The 22,219-nt window shown below is 31.2% G+C and overlaps 1 protein-coding gene across 1 annotated transcript in view; it reads left to right on the forward strand.

Moving 5' to 3' along the window:
• Positions 1–2,453: 2,453 nt before the first annotated feature.
• LOC139521894 (uncharacterized) overlaps positions 2,454–22,219 on the forward strand; it is a 43,664-nt gene continuing 23,898 nt past the window's right edge. Inside the window, exon 1 of the mRNA XM_071315603.1 lies at positions 2,454–2,520. Within this exon, the coding sequence (XP_071171704.1) occupies positions 2,469–2,520 (52 nt within the window). The 5' untranslated portion in view covers positions 2,454–2,468. The remainder of the gene's footprint in view (positions 2,521–22,219) is intronic.

Genomic DNA, 22,219 nt, shown 5'->3' on the forward strand with positions numbered 1-22,219 from the left:
AGCTTGTGAACTATTGCAGGATGATTTTTTGTAAAATATATTATGTATGGAGAATTAAATAGAAGGTATACCTCCCTTTTACCAAAGTCCGATATTTGTTTCCTTTCTGTTAAATTCAATTATATTCGTGTTTCTGGCCTACGACCACAATTATTCTTCTCCTTTGCTACAATGCTTCTTTTGGTAAAAGTCAAATCAAATTAAAAATTTGCACCGTTTCAAACATGAAATAAATGTAACTGCTTATATATAGACCATTATTAGTCTAAACAATATGCTTCTATGACAATTCATCAGTGGTTTTTTTTGAGAGCCTTATTGACATGCCAATTGTTGGATTTGAATCATGTATAAATGACTAATACCCACTAAGGCTAATTTGAGGGGCTGTCGATCGGAGCATATTTTTTTTTCGATCCCGAAATAAAACATGATAATTTAGGCTATGCCTGTGTCGTTATCTACGTGACGATAAGTGAATGACAAAAATGATTGTGTTTATTTTCACACAGCCTGGCCATGGTCGTTGCTTACACTTGGGACAATGAATAACAAAAATGATTGTGCTTATTTTCACACAGCCTGGGTCGTTGCTTACACTTGGGACAACATTCTAACGATTCAGGCAATGAATCTTAAATAAAACATGATAATATAGGGTATGTAATGTAAATTTAACAAACTTCTGGAAATATAAACGGAAGAGGAAGTTGTCTATGAATAAAAGCCGGAGTGATGACGGACACATATCCGGACTTCTTTTTCCCGTTTTTCTCCCAAAATAACCGCAACTGAATAATCATAAGAATGGATGACAAATGCGACTATGCATGGTACCTATAGGACATATAGTCACAATGATCAATTTATTGTGGAAGGAGGAGAAGCGACACCCAAAATGAGGTCTTCTCGTTTAATAGTATAGATATATATATTTTTGTTTTTTTGTTTTTTGGTCTACTGATATTTAATGTGATAACATATACAGATTAGGTCACATATTCATTTTTTAGATAATTCACAAAATGAAAAAAAGACGGGAAGATTTTTGGTCTTTGACCTTGATAAATTCGCCTTTATATATATCTTTAAACTGTTAATTTGACTCTAATTTATTCACTGTATATTATGAGAGCAAATGAAAGATGATGTTTTTACAACTATTTTCAGTTAATTCACAGAATATTTATGAACTGAAACTCTTAAGATTTAATAAGAAGTCGTGTATGAGGAACACTAGTCTTCTTGATTGGAGTTCTATTTGAGACATCAGGTCAGATGTGACTCTGTATATCTTTTGTATTTTTGTAATGTTCATTAATACTTGAATTGTCATTTCACATGTGAGATCTTCTTCACGCACATTCCCATTTGTGGTTAGTAGGTTCTTAATTGTTTGTAGTATTGGATCTTGCAGGTAATTTCACGCTTCACATTCTATAAGCAAATGTTCTAATGTCTCTTCTTTAAAGTCACAGGCTATACAATGATCTTCAGTTCCTTCTTTGTATATCGGCTTATATCTTAAAAGGTTGTAGCATATAAGTTCCAGTTAATAGTTTGACCTTGGTAGGTACTCTCTTGCTGTCTCTTCAGTGGAGATTGGTGCTTGATTCGCAATATTGGATGTATTTTTCCTGGCATGAATATATCACTGTTAAGGTATCGAAGGCCGGTATAGAGCTTAGCTAGAGATGTTATTCGCTCAATCCAGTAGGCACTGATACCTTTTTTTTTTTAGCTTTATTTAACAGTTCATCCTTTTTCATCTGAATATCTAGCCACTCACTTGCATTTCCTAGATCGTATTTTAGAATGATTGTTTTTACTTCAATAAACCAACTTACTATTCATTGACTTGATGCACAATTGCCTCCTTGCTAATTGTTTTTGGGTATAAGTATATTGTTAGTGTGCCGGGAACATTTAGTGCTAATTTTACCGTGAATGACTGTGATTGATATTGTGTATATTATATATGGTCAAGGAATTGGTCAAGGAATTGTATATTTAAATATACAATTCCTTGATATGGTGTATATATATAGTGTATATAAATGTGGTGATGGATATTATTGACATGATTTTTATTACTGTTGGCTGTAGATATTGAAGAAAGAAAATTCTACTCAATTGAGGTTGTCCCAACGTGGACGGAACAAAATACCAGAAGAAGAAGAAGATGGATCTGTGAACATAAATTTGTTCCGCATAATACTTGTTCCCCCCCTGGAAAAAACTATGGATAATAAAAGTTCTTGGGAACAAACATTACATAATATTATTTCCACTTTCATAAGGTATTTTCCTGGAACTAAAATATCATATGGTGTCAAAATATTTGTTCCTTTAAAGAAAGAGTGTCATTTGATTTCTTTACACCTGATTAAAGAAGAAGAAGAAGAAGAAGAATCTCAATTAATGTTCACCTCACATGATATTTACCTGTACATGTAGTACATACAAAGATGGAGTCTGAGGAATACAACAAAACTTTTACAGGCTCTTATTCTAAGCAAGGTTAGGATATATATTTTTAATATTTTATCACTGCATGCCCCACTGTGACTTAACTAAAGAATCCTTTAGTCTGTACCAATGAAGAAAGATATGCTAAAACTTTAGTCAAGCATGAAGTTAGCCACCGTGTGGCAAATTTCAGGTGAAAATGTCTACTTTATTATTGGAAATTTAATTCCACACATTTGTAGCTAGAAATAATCTATAATATTGTAGTATATATTCCTAAAACTTTGATCATACAATAAATATTTCAAGAACTTTCATTATCTAATAACCATGATAACTATTCCTGGAAAATTTATAATATAGCCAATATTCCAAATATGCCGCTGGAACTTTTATAATATATCAAATATTCTTATAACTTTTATAATAACAAATATTTCCAGAACTTTTATAATATAACAAATATTCCTGGAACTTTCATTATAATATCATGAATATATAAAACATTGTCCATAATATTTATTCTAAGAACTTTTAGCATATAACAAAAGTTCCATTGGGAACTTTCCTTATGTAATATTTTATCCTTTGTGAAGGAAATTGTCTTATAGCATTGGATAAAATATTATATAAGTAAAGTTCCCAATGGAACTTTTGTTATATGCTAAAAGTTCTTTGGAACAAATATTATAGGGGAACTTATATTCTGTCACTATCTACCCTTAAGTGCCTCATCTTGCACTGATAGCCAATCAAAAAGCTCCATTCTTTATCAAGTTGAAACGACAAAGAATACAAAATTATTAAAATATAAACTTTTACATTTTCTAAAATTAATCGTAAAATAAAACATTATTGTAACAGTTTCAACAAAAAATAAGGTAAAATACTTTATTCTTTTAATCGACCAATGAAATCGCTAGCCTTTCGTTAACCCGAATAATCCAGTCGTTATATTCCGACTCACTATCGATACTCGAGAGGACATAGGCCGCTAGAGGGCGCAGAATTATTCGAGTTAGCCTTTCGTCTGAAGGAATGGCGATACATGCTGTCAACATATACGAAGATCGACAAGTTTAAACAAAATGCATAACCTTCAGTGGGGAAAAGTAAATTCTAGAACTCGAATTTAGAAAAGAGTGTATATATGTAAGTTTGGCTGTCATTGTCCAAAACTGACAGACAGTAGATGTCTAAAGTGATCCCGAAAAAGTTTCAGATGAAAAAGTACGGGAACTTTCTCAAAATTAAACAAGTCTCTATTATATTACAATATTCCTCATTTTCTACCCATTTGTTGGTACAAGTTAATAAACAAACACAATTATTAAAACATTTGCAATGACTAGATAAACATAAAAATATGGAAATTCAAAGTAATTTTAACAAAATCTTGATGTTTACAATTTATGCAAAAATGAAAACATTCCTGACTTGGAATACTTTATGATAATATCACTACATAAACAATAAACAAACAGTAAAGTCCTATTATCATAGGAACTTAGCACTCATATAGAATAAATAACATTATCAACAATTTTAAACATAATATATATGTCTTATCTATAACAAGGAAAAAATATATTTACATCATAATTCTCAGATCCGGACATCCTGGCATTTACATTTTTCAGGGGGTGATGCCAACAGGAATCCTCTAGTTTGTTCATCTATTTGAAGGTGATTACTGATTATTTATATTCCTGATTATTTTTTTAACCAGAGGTTATTGTATGTTAATCAAAATGGAGATGTAATATAGTGTCTTTAACAATATTAAAAGCGTAACATTACTATATATTCAACTGGTAACGATAATTATCAATTAAATTAATTTGCATTAAAGTCTATGGAAAATCTAGAGGATTCTTATCTGCATCACCTCTCAGCATTGTTTACATAACACAAATGCTTATCATTGATTGGTCAGTTACATGTTGTGATGTCACTGCAGATCTGAGAATACAAATATAAAATCAAAGTACTGAAGTACTGAACATCAGATGACCGCAGGTTCTTGTGGATGGTCAAAAGCACATGTCACAGAAACAGATCACATGTTATACCTGAAACAGGTTAATTTATAGATATTTTTTTCTGATACAAGTTCGTGCTTGGATGATGAATAAATGACAGGAAATTCATCCTCATGATAATAACTATCATATTGTAGTGATACAAACCTTGGACTATTATACTAATATAATAATAATAAAGAGAATACACTGGTTTGTTGTTATATATTATATTAATATTATGGTTGTATGTATCATGTATTTATATAATATGAGGCAGGCCTGTGTTTGGGGACGAAGTCTATGAATTATTTTTTTTGTTACTTGCATAATTGTTAAAAAAAAGAAACAGAAATACGGTAACTTTTCCGATTTTTATTCTGTTGTTAGAGATTTTACTTGGGACGTTGTTTAAGATATGACGTCATGTTCAATGTTAAAAAAGAAACACAATGCATCAGGTAACATTAATTCAGTATAATCAAAGACAAAGAATTATTTAAAATGAAATATTGGTATTGTGTTCCTTGAGTTCCTATATTTTACTAGACTACTAAAAGTCTCACAACAACAAGTAGATTTCTGCATTCTGCACAAATGCAGGAATTAGAAAAAGCAACAAAAAAATTTATGCATGATGGAAATTTAGGCGATAGCAAGACATTGGAGTGACCTCAGGGTCAACCTCTGTAAAAATATATGCCCTGGGGGTTACTTGTCACAGTATTAAGGGGAGATAATCAATCCAAATGACTTCATAGGAGGTGAACAATAAAGATTTGTTTTATACTATCAATTTGAGGTAACGGTAGGTTATACTTTGCGTATATTGTATTAAAAGGAGATAATCAATCTAAATGACTTCATAGGGAGTGAACAATAAAGATTTGTTTTACACTGTCAGGTTTGAGGTAACGGTAGGTTTTATATACTTTGTGTATAATGTATTAAGGGGAGATATTGATAATCAATCCAAATAACTTTCTAGGGGTGAACAATAAAGATTTGTTTTATACTGTCAGGTTTGAGGTAACGGTAAGTTATACTTTGTGTATAATGTATTAAGGGGAAATAATCAATTGAAATGACTTCATAGGTGGTGTCACAATAAAGATTTGCTTAGTACTGTCAGGTTTGAGGTAACCATAGGTTATATAATTATACCTTGTGTATAATGTATTAAGGGGAGATAATTAATCCAGATGACTTTATAGGGGGTGAACAAAAATATTGTTTTATGCTGTTAGGTTTGAGGTAACGGTAGATGATACTTTGTTTATAATGTATTAAGGGGAGATAATCAATCCGAATGACTTTATAGGGGTGAACAAAAAGATTGTTTTACACTGTCAGGTTTGAGGTAACAGTAGGTTATATATAATTTGTGTATAATGTATTAAGGGGAGATAATCAATCCAATTGACTTCATAGGGGTGAACAAAAAGATTGGTTTTATATTGTTATGTTTGAGGTAATGGTAGGTTATACTTTGTGTATAATGTTTTCAGGGGAGATAATTAATCCAAATGACTTCATTTTCGGTGAACAACAGAGATTTGTTTTATACTGTAATGTTTGAGGTAATGGTAGGTTATACTTTGTGTATAGTGTTTTAAGGGGAGATAATCAATTCAATGACTTCATAGGTGGCGAACTAAAAAATTGTTTTATGCTGTCAGGTTTGAGGTAAGGGAAGGTTATACTTTGTGTATAATGTATAAATGGGAGATAATCATTCCAAATGACTTCATAAGGGGTGAACAGTAAAGATTTGTTTTATACTGTCAGGTTTGAAGTACATATGTAACGAAAGGTTGTACTTTGTGTATAATGTATTAAGGGGAGATAATCAATTGAAATGAGAACAATAAAGATTTGTTTTATACTGTCAGGTTTGAGGTAACGGTTGGTAATATATAATTTGTGTATAATGTATTAAGGGGAGAAAATCAATCCAAAAGTCTTCATAGGGGATGAACAATAGAGATTTGTTTTATACTGTCAGGTTTGAGGTAACGGTAGGTAATACTTTGTGCATAATATATAAAGGGGAGATAATCAATTGAAATGGCTTAATAGGTTGTGAACAATAAAGATTTGTTTCATATTGTCAGGTTTGAAGTAACAGTAGGTTACATATACTTTGTGTATAATGTATTTAGGGGAGATAATCACTCCAAATGACTTCATATTGGGTGAACAATAGAGATTTGATTTATTCAGGTTTGAGGTATTGGTAAGTTATACTTTGTGTATGATTGTTTTATGGGAGATAATCAATCCAATTCAATTAACTTCATACGGGGTAAACAAAAAGATTTGTTTCATACTGTAATGTTGGAGTTAAAGAAAGGTTATAGTTTGTGTATAATGTATTAAGGGGAGATAATCAATCGAAATGACTTCATAGGCGGTGAAAAATAAAGATGCGTTTTATACTGTCAGGTTTGAGGTAACGGTAGGTTATACTTTATGTATAATGTATTAAGGTCAAGTAACAGTAAATGAATGCCATCTAGCGGATTCCGCGAAATATTGCGACGTTTTGTACAAATTACGTCCCTTTGACCAGATTTTGCAATATTAAAATTGCATCCCGCGACTTTTCGATGGGACAACGTCAACTGTAGGCCCAAGACCACAATTAATGACCCCGCTTTTCGTTGTTCACGAATATAGTTCCCTTTAATTATAGTGTATTTTTTCTTTATTTTTTTTCTTTTCCTTTCTCATTCATTTCTTAGCTTTTCTGGGGTGGAAATGAAAGAAGAGAGCTGAAATAAACTTTTAGATGTTTTATTTTAACTGATTTTAATAAGGAAAGAGTGATTAGGCCAGGTGCAAAAAGGTAATATTTACAATTTTCGGATCATCTCTTGTAACTTGCCTATAGGGGTATGGATGTGTATTGGCCAAATTTGTATGATGTAAACATGCAATTTTTCTGAAAATTGCATATATATTTGGACTTGTACTGTACATTACACACACAAAAAATTAGACAAAAAGAATAGGCAAAACTTTTTTAATGCGAAAAAATGTTATAAAGAGGAATTAATTGTGGTCTCGGGCCGGTAAATTTGACGGAAAGTATGTTACTTCTAGGAGAATGAACTTGTTTTTCTTAAATTAAATATTGAAAATGAATATGAAAACAGTCCTGAACATGATCTTCAAAATGAAAATCAGGACGTAGGGTGGTAGAGTGTAAAACAAGTGTGAAAACTGTTGCTCACTACTATTTTTACATAATTGTGATGAGAAAAAACAGTGTGGTCTCGGAAGTATACTATATGTACTATGTCAAAACTGTCCTTTCAAAAACCCTATATTCATTGGGAAAAGACATCGTATAGCAGAAAATAAGTAGAAGGGGTGCAAGTTTTGGACATTAATACTAAAGTTAAAACTTAGTATTGTACGGTAAGACTATATCTCCCATATTTTGAAAATTATCACACCAGTCGGAACACGTAAAAATATTTTCAAATTAGAGAAAAGGAAATGAACCACATAAACTAATACTGGTCATAAATTCGCCGCTGCTGTCAGTCAGTCATAGATGACACTAAACTATAATACAGTCACTTTTTAAAAATTAATTAACCTTGTTCACGGTTGGAACAATAGTTTAATATTCATACACAGTTTTTAGACTATAACAAATTAAAAATAAGTATAAATGATGTTTCACGATCATTAATTCATCGCTACATTTTGTAATCTAACGTTGTTTTTTTTTGTAATGGTGCTTTCTTTCACGTCTGCAATTTCGATGTTAAAAATAGAACACAAATCTTTCAATAGATACATGTATAAATAGTATATGGTTTGAAGATTTATACAGGGCTTAGTATCCTAATAGTATTGATTCGTATGGTTGTCTCCTCAAAGGAAATTGTTATATATGTATGGGTAAAAATTAACCGAATAAAAAAAATGTACCCTAGCTGGTCAATTTAAAGGTTGTTGTAAGTGATGCAATATATTCTTATTTTCCTGTTCCCCTTATTTAACTTTCAGTTTTATTAAAGTTTACATTCATCAAAGCCTTAGTTTAATTTAGTTTCCTGTCATTACTACCCCTCCCCTTTATTTATTGCATGTTGTGTATCATGTACTGATTCTATATATACTTCGAGCATACATATGTACACTTATGGAACAATAACCATTTAGTAAACTTTTTAAAACGTTTTTGTAGACTTGTATACAATAAATTTTATACAGAACAAAAAAGATATTAACAAAGATGTCAGTTTGTCTGCGTGTTTTACTTATTAACTTGAAGATGTATAAATAACCACACGACACTCTTTCAAGAATTTGTAGAATCATTGATATAATGTTTGTTTATATGTGCTATGTTAAGCAGCAGTATATGGACAGAACACGTTCTGTCATGATATAGTACCAAAACACAAGCTAATACATGTTCCGCTGCTGAAAAAAAAAGTTTTATTTTCAAAAGTGGCCAAATCATATATCGGAACGGAGAAAAAGTGTAAACAGATGACTTACAAGATAGTCTAAGAGATTTATGAATTGGTTACCCAAAAATGACAAAGTTCAACTATCTCTAATTAGAGCAAATATTAATAAAGATCAAAACCCTGACCACATGCAAACAGACAGCAAAGTACGTTCTAGGATTCAAACTGTAGATGTTTTGCGAAATAACTATAAACTATGAAGGGGGACGGACGGACGGAAGGACGGCGGCCAGACAGAATGACGGATGGACAGACGTACAGGGGTAGTTGAGGGGGGCATAAAAAATATAGCTTCAATTACATCTTTTATTGTGTCAACTTGTAGACAGTAACCCTGATGATTTCTATTTTTAAGTTTTTACATTTTTGCGTTCATGTACTTGCAACATATTTTTGTCTGAATTAGTAATTGTTTTAGATATGTATATTGATAATGAACATACATGTATCACATTTTTTACAACGTATAATTTCTTTTTTAAATGTTCCATAAAAGACGGTCTGATTGGGGTTTACGGAATACACAAAAATAGGAAAAAATTGCAGAATAAATGCAAAAAAAGGAAAAAAAAGAAAAAGTGTATAATGGGGTGCTAAAATATTAAGAATAAAGAATATTGGTAATACTAAATAAAAATTTATGATAATTATCCAGACTCTTATGATAAAAAGCATCTATCAATACGAAACACATAATCATCATGCATAATCAACACGAAGAACGTTGGAAATTATTAGAATGATAACTTGACGTTATGTAATAAAAATTACGACGTCACAAATTTTGATGGTTTTTTTTGCCAAAATGTTGGGTTTGGGTCGCTTCTACAGGGAAAACGAAGTCGGTGACCATATTTTTTTTTAATATCATTTAATTCGAAAGACAAAGAGTTAAAAAATATTTAATTTAAAAAAAAATTCTATGGAGCGGTTCTCGTGATTTATACCAGAAACCGAAAATTGTAGAAGAAAAATATAGATTTACCCTATCTATTCAATGTAATTTAGTACCCTCTCAGACCATTTTAAAAATGGATTTTTCTTGAAAATGAAGTCGGTGACACATACTTTTTTTTAACATTTTCTGATGTATATTTTCAATATCTAATTGAGTTTTAAATTTTAAAAAAATCTATGGACTAGTTTATTTACTGATCCTTGACCTTAAGGGGAGATAATCAATCCAATGGACTTCATAGGGGGTGAACAAAAAGATTATTTTATACTGTAATGTTTGAGGTAATGGTAGGTTATACTTTGTGTATAATGTTTTAAGGGGAGATAATCAATCCAAATGACTTCATATGGGGTGAACAATAAAGATTTGTTTTATCCTCTCAGGTTAGAGGTAATGGTAGGTTATACTTTGTTTATAATGTGTTAAGGGGAGTTGTAACAAAAATTGGATTTTTTCCTTTGATGTTTTTATGAAATAATTTGCTTAAAAAGTGTGGTGAGGGAAAACCATGGTATATTATATGCAAATTTATGTTGTACCATACTTTGCTAATTAAATATGCAACTCGACTAGAATCCAAAGGAAAAAAGGCGGAGCTTCAGCCATGGTATAACATATTCATTTTCGTGTTATTCCATGGCTGAAGCTCCACCTTTTTTTTTAAATGTATCCGCCTCTAAAATATTTAGGAAACTGTAAAACGTAATAAGAGGTCAAGATCTTCATTTGTTTTCATTTTATAAGAAAAACTTAGTGCAATAAATTATGTGTACCACATTTCAAGAAACCCTTTTCAAACTACACAGAATTGTTACGAATTCCCTTAATTTTGGAAACAATTACTAAATGTTTCTTTTTTCAGTTTTGAAAAAAATAAAATGTAACACTATCATTTCCTTTGCGAAAATTCAATTTAAATTCGATTTAAAAAGGGGGGTACCTATACAAAAAGGAATAAATATCGACTACAGATATCTGTGAAAAAACATGATTAGGGGACGCACACTATCTAGGCCCCTGGATCCGCCACTGTTAAAATATTATTTTATCATTAAAATTGTGTTTTAATAAATAAACAATAATCTAATAAAATAACGGAAGAGAAGCATTTTTCAATTAGATGAAAATTCTGTAAAATATGATTAATTTGTATGATACATTGAAAACAAACAAAAAAACAATTCTTACCGTCATTAGAATAATTATTTAATCCTTGTCGCTGGAATTCGACATTTTTGTTTACCTCAGTCTGATGACATTATGAAATTACCTGCGCCTACAATCATACACGGGGCGCAAAACTAAAAACAAATCAGGGAAAATCCGACATTTTCTTTACTTTCTGCAAATTCAGGGGTTCTATTACATAAAGTACACAGACGATCATACACGAAGCGCAAAAGTGACTTGCGCGAGCTTCCATTTCATTGGATAAAACTGTAACGTGATCAATTTCCAATATTAGTTGAAGGTTTTGAAGCTGTCAATCATTTTATTTATATTAAAAGTTTTATATACCATGTGTTTTACTCATTAACATATTTAAACAAACTCATCCTTCGGATTCGTTTGTTTAAATATGTTAACTCGTAAAAACCATGGTATATATAGTACATAATCAATCCAAATGACTTCATAGGGGGTGACAATAAATATTTGTTTTATATTGTCAGTTTTGAGGTAATGGTAGGTTATACTTTGTGTATGTATAATATTTTAAGGGGAGATAATCAATCGTAATGACTTCATAGGGGTGACAATAAAGATTTATTTTATACTGTCAGTTTTGAGGTAATGGTAGGTTATTCTTTGTGTATGTATAATGTTTTAAGGGGAGATAATCAATCCAAATGACTTCATAGGGGTGACAATAAAGATTTGTTTTATACTGTCAGGTTTGAGGTAATGGTAGGTTATACTTTGTGTATAATGTTTAAACAGGAGAAAATCAATCAAAATGACTTCATAGGGAGTGACAATCAAGATTTGTTTTATACTGTCAGTTTTGAGGTAATGGTAGGTTATTCTTTTTGTATGTATAATGTTTTAAGGGGAGATAATCAATCCAAATGACTTCATAGGGGTGACAATAAAGATTTGTTTTATACTGTCAGGTTTGAGGTAATGGTAGGTTATACTTTGTGTATAATGTTTAAACGGGAGATAATCAATCAAAATGACTTCATAGGGAGTGACAATAAAGATTTGTTTTATACTGTCAGTTTTGAGGTAATGGTAGGTTATTCTTTGTGTATGTATAATGTTTTAAGGGGAGATAATCAATCCAAATAAATTCATAGGGGATGACAATAAAGATTTGTTTTATACTGTCAGTTTTGAGGTAATGGTAGGTTATTCTTTGTGTATGTATTATATTTTAAGGGGAGATAATCAATCATAATGACTTCATAGGGGTGACAATAAAGATTTGTTTTATACTGTCAGTTTTGAGGTAATGGTAGGTTAGACTTTGTGTATAATGTTTTAACGGGAGATAATATATCAAAATGACTTCATAGGGGTGACAATAATGATTTGTTTTATACTGTCATTTTTGAGGTAATGGTAGGTTATACTTTGTTTATAATGTTTTAAGGGGAGATAATCAATCCAAATGACTTCATAGGGGGTGAACAATAAAGATTTATTTTATACTGTCAGTTTTGAGGTAATGGTAGGTTATTATTTGTGTATGTTTAATGTTTTAAGGGGAGATAATCAATCCAAATGACTTCATAGGGGGTGACAATAAAGATTTGTTTTATACTGTCAGGTTTGAGGTAATGGTAGGTTATTCTTTGTGTATGTATAATGTTTTAAGGGGAGATAATCAATCCAAATGACTTCATAGGGGGTGACAATAAAGATTTGTTTTATACTGTCAGTTTTGAGGTAATGGTAGGTTAGACTTTGTATAAAAAATGTATTAAGGGGAGATAATCAATCCAAATGACTTCATAGGGGGGGGGGGGGGGGGGACAATAAAGATTTGTTTTATACTGTCAGTTTTGAGGTAATGGTAGGTTATTCTTTGTGTATGTATAATGTTTTAAGGGGAGATAATCAATCCAAATGACTTCATAGGGGGTGACAATAAAGATTTGTTTTATACTGTCAGGTTTGAGGTAATGGTAGGTTATTCTTTGTGTATGTATATTGTTTTAAGGGGAGATAATCAATCGTAATGACTTCATAGGGGTGACAATAAAGATTTGTTTTATACTGTCAGTTTTGAGGTAATGGTAGGTTATACTTTGTGTATAATGTTTTAACGGGAGATAATGAATCAAAATGACTTCATAGGGGTGACAATAAAGATTTGTTTTATACTGTCAGTTTTGAGGTAATGGTAGGTTATACTTTGTTTATAATGTTTTAAGGGGAGATAATCAATCCAAATGACTTCATAGGGGGTGAACAATAAAGATTTGTTTTATACTGTCAGTTTTGAGGTAATGGTAGGTTATTCTTTGTGTATGTATAATATTTTAAGGGGAGATAATCAATCGTAATGACTTCATAGGGGTGACAATAAAGATTTGTTTTATACTGTCAGTTTTGAGGTAATGGTAGGTTATTCTTTGTGTATGTATAATATTTTAAGGGGAGATAATCAATCGTAATGACTTCATAGGGGTGACAATAAAGATTTATTTTATACTGTCAGTTTTGAGGTAATGGTAGGTTATTCTTTGTGTATGTATAATGTTTTAAGGGGAGATAATCAATCCAAATGACTTCATAGGGGTGACAATAAAGATTTGTTTTATACTGTCAGGTTTGAGGTAATGGTAGGTTATACTTTGTGTATAATGTTTAAACGGGAGATAATCAATCAAAATGACTTCATAGGGAGTGACAATAAAGATTTGTTTTATACTGTCAGTTTTGAGGTAATGGTAGGTTATTCTTTGTGTATGTATAATGTTTTAAGGGGAGATAATCAATCCAAATAAATTCATAGGGGATGACAATAAAGATTTGTTTTATACTGTCAGTTTTGAGGTAATGGCAGGTTATTCTTTGTGTATGTATAATATTTTAAGGGGAGATAATCAATCGTAATGACTTCATAGGGGTGACAATAAAGATTTGTTTTATACTGTCAGTTTTGAGGTAATGGTAGGTTATTCTTTGTGTATGTATAATATTTTAAGGGGAGATGATCAATCGTAATGACTTCATAGGGGTGACAATAAAGATTTATTTTATACTGTCAGTTTTGAGGTAATGGTAGGTTATTCTTTGTGTATAATGTTTTAACGGGAGATAATCAATCGTAATGACTTCATAGGGGTGACAATAAAGATTTGTTTTATACTGTCAGTTTTGAGGTAATGGTAGGTTATTCTTTGTGTATGTATAATATTTTAAGGGGAGATAATCAATCGTAATGACTTCATAGGGGTGACAATAAAGATTTATTTTATACTGTCAGTTTTGAGGTAATGGTAGGTTATTCTTTGTGTATGTATAATGTTTTAAGGGGAGATAATCAATCCAAATGACTTCATAGGGGGTGACAACAAAGATTTGTTTTATACTGTCAGGTTTGAGGTAATGGTAGGTTATACTTTGTGTATAATGTTTAAACGGGAGAAAATCAATCAAAGTGACTTCATAGGGAGTGACAATAAAGATTTGTTTTATACTGTCAGTTTTGAGGTAATGGTAGGTTATTCTTTTTGTATGTATAATGTTTTAAGGGGAGATAATCAATCCAAATGACTTGATAGGGGGTGACAATAAAGATTTGTTTTATACTGTCAGGTTTGAGGTAATGGTAGGTTATACTTTGTGTATAATGTTTAAACGGGAGATAATCAATCAAAATGACTTCATAGGGAGTGACAATAAAGATTTGTTTTATACTGTCAGTTTTGAGGTAATGGTAGGTTATTCTTTGTGTATGTATAATGTTTTAAGGGGAGATAATCAATCCAAATAAATTCATAGGGGATGACAATAAAGATTTGTTTTATACTGTCAGTTTTGAGGTAATGGCAGGTTATTCTTTGTGTATGTATAATATTTGAAGGGGAGATAATCAATCATAATGACTTCATAGGGGTGACAATAAAGATTTGTTTTATACTGTCAGTTTTGAGGTAATGGTAGGTTATACTTTGTGTATAATGTTTTAAAGGGAGATAATCAATCAAAATGACTTCATAGGGGTGACAATAAAGATTTGTTTTATACTGTCATTTTTGAGGTAATGGTAGGTTATACTTTGTTTATAATGTTTTAAGGGGAGATAATCAATCCAAATGACTTCATAGGGGGTGAACAATAAAGATTTATTTTATACTGTCAGTTTTGAGGTAATGGTAGGTTATTATTTGTGTATGTTTAATGTTTTAAGGGGAGATAATCAATCCAAATGACTTCATAGGGGGTGACAATAAAGATTTGTTTTATACTGTCAGGTTTGAGGTAATGGTAGGTTATTCTTTGTATGTATAATGTTTTAAGGGGAGATAATCAATCCAAATGACTTCATAGGGGGTGACAATAAAGATTTGTTTTATACTGTCAGTTTTGAGGTAATGGTAGGTTAGACTTTGTATAAAAAATGTATTAAGGGGAGATAATCAATCCAAATGACTTCATAGGGGGGGACAATAAAGATTTGTTTTATACTGTCAGTTTTGAGGTAATGGTAGGTTATTCTTTGTGTATGTATAATGTTTTAAGGGGAGATAATCAATCCAAATGACTTCATAGGGGGTGACAATAAAGATTTGTTTTATACTGTCAGGTTTGAGGTTATGATAGGTTATACTTTGTGTATAATGTTTAAACGGGAGATAATCAATCAAAATGACTTCATAGGGAGTGACAATAAAGATTTGTTTTATACTGTCAATTTTGAGGTAATGGTAGGTTATTCTTTGTGTATGTATAATATTTTAAGGGGAGATAATCAATCGTAATGACTTCATAGGGGTGACAATAAAGATTTATTTTATACTGTCAGTTTTGAGGTAATGGTAGGTTATTCTTTGTGTATGTATAATGTTTTAAGGGGAGATAATCAATCCAAATGACTTCATAGGGGGTGACAATAAAGATTTGTTTTATACTGTCAGTTTTGAGGTAACGGTAGGTTATTCTTTGTGTATGTATAATGTTTTAAGGGGAGATAATCAATCCAAATGACTTCATAGGGGGTGACAATAAAGATTTGTTTTATACTGTCAGTTTTGAGGTAACGGTAGGTTATTCTTTGTGTATGTATAATGTTTTAAGGGGAGATAATCAATCCAAATGACTTCATAGGGGGTGAACAATAAAGATTTGTTTTATACTTCAGTTTTGAGATAATGGTAGGTTATACTTTGTGTATAATGTTTTAAGGGGAGATAATCAATCCAAATGACTTCATAGGGGTGACAATAAAGATTTGTTTTATACTGTCAGTTTTGAGGTAATGGCCGGTTATACTTTGTGAATAATGTCTTAAGGGGAGATAATTAATCCAAATGACTTCATAGGGGGTGAACAATAACGATTTGTTTTATACTGTCAGTTTTGAGGTAACGGTAGGTTATATATACTTTGTGTATAATGTTTTAAGGGGAGATAATCAATCCAAATGTCTTCATAGGGGGTGAACAATAAAGATTTGTTTTATACTGTCAGTTTTGAGGTAATGGTAGGTTATACTTTGTGTATGTATAATGTTTTAAGGGTAGATAATCAATCCAAATGACTTCATAGGGGGTGACAATAAAGATTTGTTTTATACTGTCAGTTTTGTGGTAGTGGTAGGTTATACTTTGTTAATAATATGTTAAGGGGAGATAATCAATCCAAATATGACTTCATAGGGAGTGACAATAAATATTTGTTTTATACTGTCAGTTTTGAGGTAATGGTGGGTTATACTTTGTGTATAATGTTTTAAGGGGAGATAATCAATCCAAATGACTTCATAGGGGGTGACAATAAAGATTTGTTTTATACTGTCAGTTTTGAGGTAATGGTAGATTATTCTTTGTGTATGTATAATGTTTTAAGGGGAGATAATCAATCCAAATGACTTCATAGGGGGTGACAATAAAGATTTGTTTGATACTGTCAGTTTTGAGGTAATGGTAGGTTATTCTTTTTGTATGTATAATGTTTTAAGGGGAGATACTCAATCCAAATGACTTCATAGGGGGTGACAATAAAGATTTGTTTTATACTGTCAGTTTTGAGGTAATGGTAGGTTATTCTTTGTGTATGTATAATGTCTTAAGGGGAGATAATCAATCCAAATGACTTCATAGGGGGTGACAATAAAGATTTGTTTTATACTGTCAGTTTTGAGGTAATGGTAGGTTATTCTTTGTGTATGTATAATGTTTTAAGGGGAGATAATCAATCCAAATGGCTTCATAGGGGTGAACAAAAATGATTGTTTTATACTGTCAGTTTTCAGGTAATGGTAGGTTATTCTTTGTGTATGTATAATGTTTTAAGGGGAGATAATCAATCCAAATGACTTCATAAGGGGTGACAATAAAGATTTGTTTTATACTGTCAGTTTTGACGTAATGGTAGGTTATTGTTTGTGTATGTATAAGGTTTTAATGGGAGATAATCAATACAAATGACTTCATAGGGGGTGACAATAAAGATTTGTTTTATACTGTCAGTTTTGAGGTAATGGTAGGTTATTCTTTGTGTATGTATAATGTTTTAAGGGGAGATAATCAATCCAAATGACTTCATGGGGGGTGACAATAAAGATTTATTTGATACTGTGAGTTTTGAGGTAATGGTAGGTTATTCTTTGTGTATAATGTTTTAAGGGGAGATAATCAATCCAAATGACTTCATAGGGGGTGAACAATAAAGATTTGTTTTATACTGTCAGTTTTGAGGTAATGGTAGGTTATACTTTGTTTTTAATATGTTAAGGGGAGATAATCAATCCAAATATGACTTCATAGGGGGTGACAATAAAGATTTGTTTTATACTGTAAGTTTTGAGGTAATGGTAGGTTATTCTTTGTGTATGTATAATGTTTTAAGGGGAGATAATCAATCCAAATGGCTTCATGGGGGGTGAACAAAAATGATTTGTTTTATACTCTCAGTTTTGAGGTAATGGTAGGTTATTCTTTGTGTATGTATAATGTTTTAAGGGGAGATAATCAATCCAAATGACTTCATAGGGGGTGACAATAAAGATTTGTTTTATACTGTCAGTTTTGAGGTAATGGTAGGTTATTCTTTGTGTATGTATAATGTCTTAAGGGGAGATAATCAATCCAAATGACTTCATAGGGGGTGACAATAAAGATTTGTTTTATACTGTCAGTTTTGAGGTAATGGTAGATTATTCTTTGTGTATGTATAATGTTTTAAGGGGAGATAATCAATCCAAATGACTTCATAGGGGGTGACAATAAAGATTTGTTTTATACTGTCAGTTTTGAGGTAATGGTAGGTTATTCTTTTTGTATGTATAATGTTTTAAGGGGAGATACTCAATCCAAATGACTTCATAGGGGGTGACAATAAAGATTTGTTTTATACTGTCAGTTTTGAGGTAATGGTAGGTTATTCTTTGTGTATGTATAATGTTTTAAGGGGAGATAATCAATCCAAATGGCTTCATAGGGGTGAACAAAAATGATTGTTTTATACTGTCAGTTTTGAGGTATGGTAGGTTATTCTTTGTGTATGTATAATGTTTTAAGGGGAGATAATCAATCCAAATGACTTCATAAGGGGTGACAATAAAGATTTGTTTTATACTGTCAGTTTTGACGTAATGGTAGGTTATTGTTTGTGTATGTATAAGGTTTTAATGGGAGATAATCAATACAAATGACTTCATAGGGGGTGACAATAAAGATTTGTTTTATATTGTCAGTTTTGAGGTAATGGTAGGTTATTCTTTGTGTATGTATAATGTCTTAAGGGGAGATAATCAATCCAAATGACTTCATAGGGGGTGACAATAAAGATTTGTTTTATACTGTCAGTTTTGAGGTAATGGTAGGTTATTCTTTGTGTATGTATAATGTTTTAAGGGGAGATAATCAATCCAAATGACTTCATAGGGGGTGACAATAAAGATTTCTTTTATATTGTCAGTTTGGAGGTAATGGTAGGTTATTCTTTGTGTATGTATAATGTCTTTGGGGGAGATAATAAATCCAAATGACTTCATAGGAGGTGACAATAAAGATTTGTTTTATACTGTCAGTTTTGAGGTAATGGTAGGTTATTTTTTGTGTATAATGTTTTAAGGGGAGATAATCAATCCAAATGTCTTCATAGGGGGTGAACAATAAAGATTTGTTTTATACTGTCAGTTTTGAGGTAATGGTAGGTTATACTTTGTGTATGTATAATGTTTTAAGGGTAGATAATCAATCCAAATGACTTCATAGGGGGTGACAATAAAGATTTGTTTTATACTGTCAATTTGGTGGTAGTGGTAGGTTATACTTTGTTTAAAATATGTTAAGGGGAGATAATCAATCCAAATATGACTTCATAGGGAGTGACAATAAAGATTTGTTTTATACTGTCAGTTTTGAGGTAATGGTAGGTTATACTTTGTGTATAATGTTTTAAGGGGAGATAATCAATCCAAATGACTTCATAGGGGGTGACAATAAAGATTTGTTTTATACTGTCAGTTTTGAGGTAATGGTAGGTTATTCTATGTGTATGTATTATGTTTTAAGGAGAGATAATCAATCCAAATTACTTCATAGGGGGTGACAATAAAGATTTGTTTTATACTGTCAGTTTTGAGGTAATTGTAGGTTATTCTTTGTGTATGTATAATGTTTTAAGGGGAGATAATCAATCCAAATGACTTCATGGGGGGCGACAATAAAGATTTATTTTATACTGTCAGTTTTGAGGTAATGGTAGGTGATTCTTTGTGTATAATGTTTTAAGGGGAGATAATCAATCCAAATGACTTCATAGGGGGTGAACAATAAAGATTTGTTTTATACTGTCAGTTTTGAGGTAATGGTAGGTTATACTTTGTTTTTAATATGTTAAGGGGAGATAATCAATCCAAATATGACTTCATAGGGGGTGACAATAAAGATTTGTTTTATACTGTAAGTTTTGAGGTAATGGTAGGTTATTCTTTGTGTATGTATAATGTTTTAAGGGGAGATAATCAATCCAAATGGCTTCATGGGGGGTGAAGAAAAATGATTTGTTTTATACTGTCAGTTTTGAGGTAATGGTAGGTTATTCTTTGTGTATGTATAATGTTTTAAGGGGAGATAATCAATCCAAATGACTTCATAGGGGGTGACAATAAAGATTTGTTTTATACTGTCAGTTTTGAGGTAATGGTAGGTTATTCTTTGTGTATGTATAATGTCTTAAGGGGAGATAATCAATCCAAATGACTTCATAGGGGGTGACAATAAAGATTTGTTTTATACTGTCAGTTTTGAGGTAATGGTAGATTATTCTTTGTGTATGTATAATGTTTTAAGGGGAGATAATCAATCCAAATGACTTCATAGGGGGTGACAATAAAGATTTGTTTTATACTGTCAGTTTTGAGGTAATGGTAGGTTATTCTTTTTGTATGTATAATGTTTTAAGGGGAGATACTCAATCCAAATGACTTCATAGGGGGTGACAATAAAGATTTGTTTTATACTGTCAGTTTTGAGGTAATGGTAGGTTATTCTTTGTGTATGTATAATGTTTTAAGGGGAGATAATCAATACAAATGACTTCATAGGGGGTGACAATAAAGATTTGTTTTATATTGTCAGTTTTGAGGTAATGGTAGGTTATTCTTTGTGTATGTATAATGTCTTAAGGGGAGATAATCAATCCAAATGACTTCATAGGGGGTGACAATAAAGATTTGTTTTATACTGTCAGTTTTGAGGTAATGGTAGGTTATTCTTTGTGTATGTATAATGTTTTAAGGGGAGATAATCAATCCAAATGACTTCATAGGGGGTGACAATAAAGATTTCTTTTATATTGTCAGTTTGGAGGTAATGGTAGGTTATTCTTTGTGTATGTATAATGTCTTTAGGGGAGATAATAAATCCAAATGACTTCATAGGAGGTGACAATAAAGAGTTGTTTTATACTGTCAGTTTTGAGGTAATGGTAGGTTATTTTTTGTGTATAATGTTTTAACGGGAGATAATCAATCAAAATGACTTCATAGGGGGTGACAATAAAGATTTGTTTTATACTGTCAGTTTTGAGGTAATGGTAGGTTATTCTTTGTGTATGTATAATGTTTTAAGGGGAGATAATCAATCCAAATGACTTCATAGGGGGTGACAATAAAGATTTGTTTTATACTGTCAGTTTTGAGGTAATGGTATGTTATAATTTGTGTATAATGTTTTAAGGGGAGATAATCAATCAAAATGACTTCATAGGGGGGTGACAATAAAGATTTGTTTTATACTGTCAGTTTTGAGGTAATGGTAGGTTATTCTTTGTGTATGTTTAATGTTTTAAGGAGAGATAATCAATACAAATGACTTCATAGGGGGTAAACAATAAAGATTTGTTTTATACTGTCAGTTTTGAGGTAATGGTAGGTTATTCTTTGTGTATGTATAATGTTTTAAGGGGAGATAATCAATCCAAATGACTTCATAGCGGATGACAATAAAGATTTGTTTTATACTGTCAGTTTTGAGGTAATGGTAGGTTATACTTTGTATATAATGTGTTAAAGGGAAATAATCAATCCAAATATGACTTCATAGGGGGTGACAATAAAGATTTGTTTTATACTGTCAGTTTTGAGGTAGTGGTAGGTTATTCTTTTTGTATGTATAATGTTTTAAGAGGAGATAATCAATCTAAATGACTTCATAGGGGGTGACAATAAAGATTTGTTTTGTACTGTCAGGTGTGAGGTAATGGTAGGTTATACTTTGTGTATAATGTTTAAACTGGAGATAATCAATCAAAATGACTTCATAGGGAGTGACAATAAAGATTTGTTTTATACTGTCAGTTTTGAGGTAATGGTAGGTTATTCTTTGTGTATAATGTTTTAAGGGGAGATAATCAATTAAAATGACTTCATAGGGGGGTGACAATAAAGATTTGTTTTATACTGTCAGTTTGAAGGTAATGGTAGGTTACGCTTTGTTTATAATGTGTTAAGGGGAGATAATCAATCCAAATATGACTTCATAGGGGGTAACAATAAAGATTTGTTTTATACTGTCAGTTTTGAGGTAATGGTAGGTTATTCTTTGTGTATGTATAATGTTTTAAGGGGAGTTAATCAATCCAAATGACTTCAT

Source organism: Mytilus edulis, chromosome 4, assembly GCF_963676685.1.
Source record: "Mytilus edulis chromosome 4, xbMytEdul2.2, whole genome shotgun sequence".
NCBI lineage: Eukaryota > Metazoa > Mollusca > Bivalvia > Mytilida > Mytilidae > Mytilus > Mytilus edulis.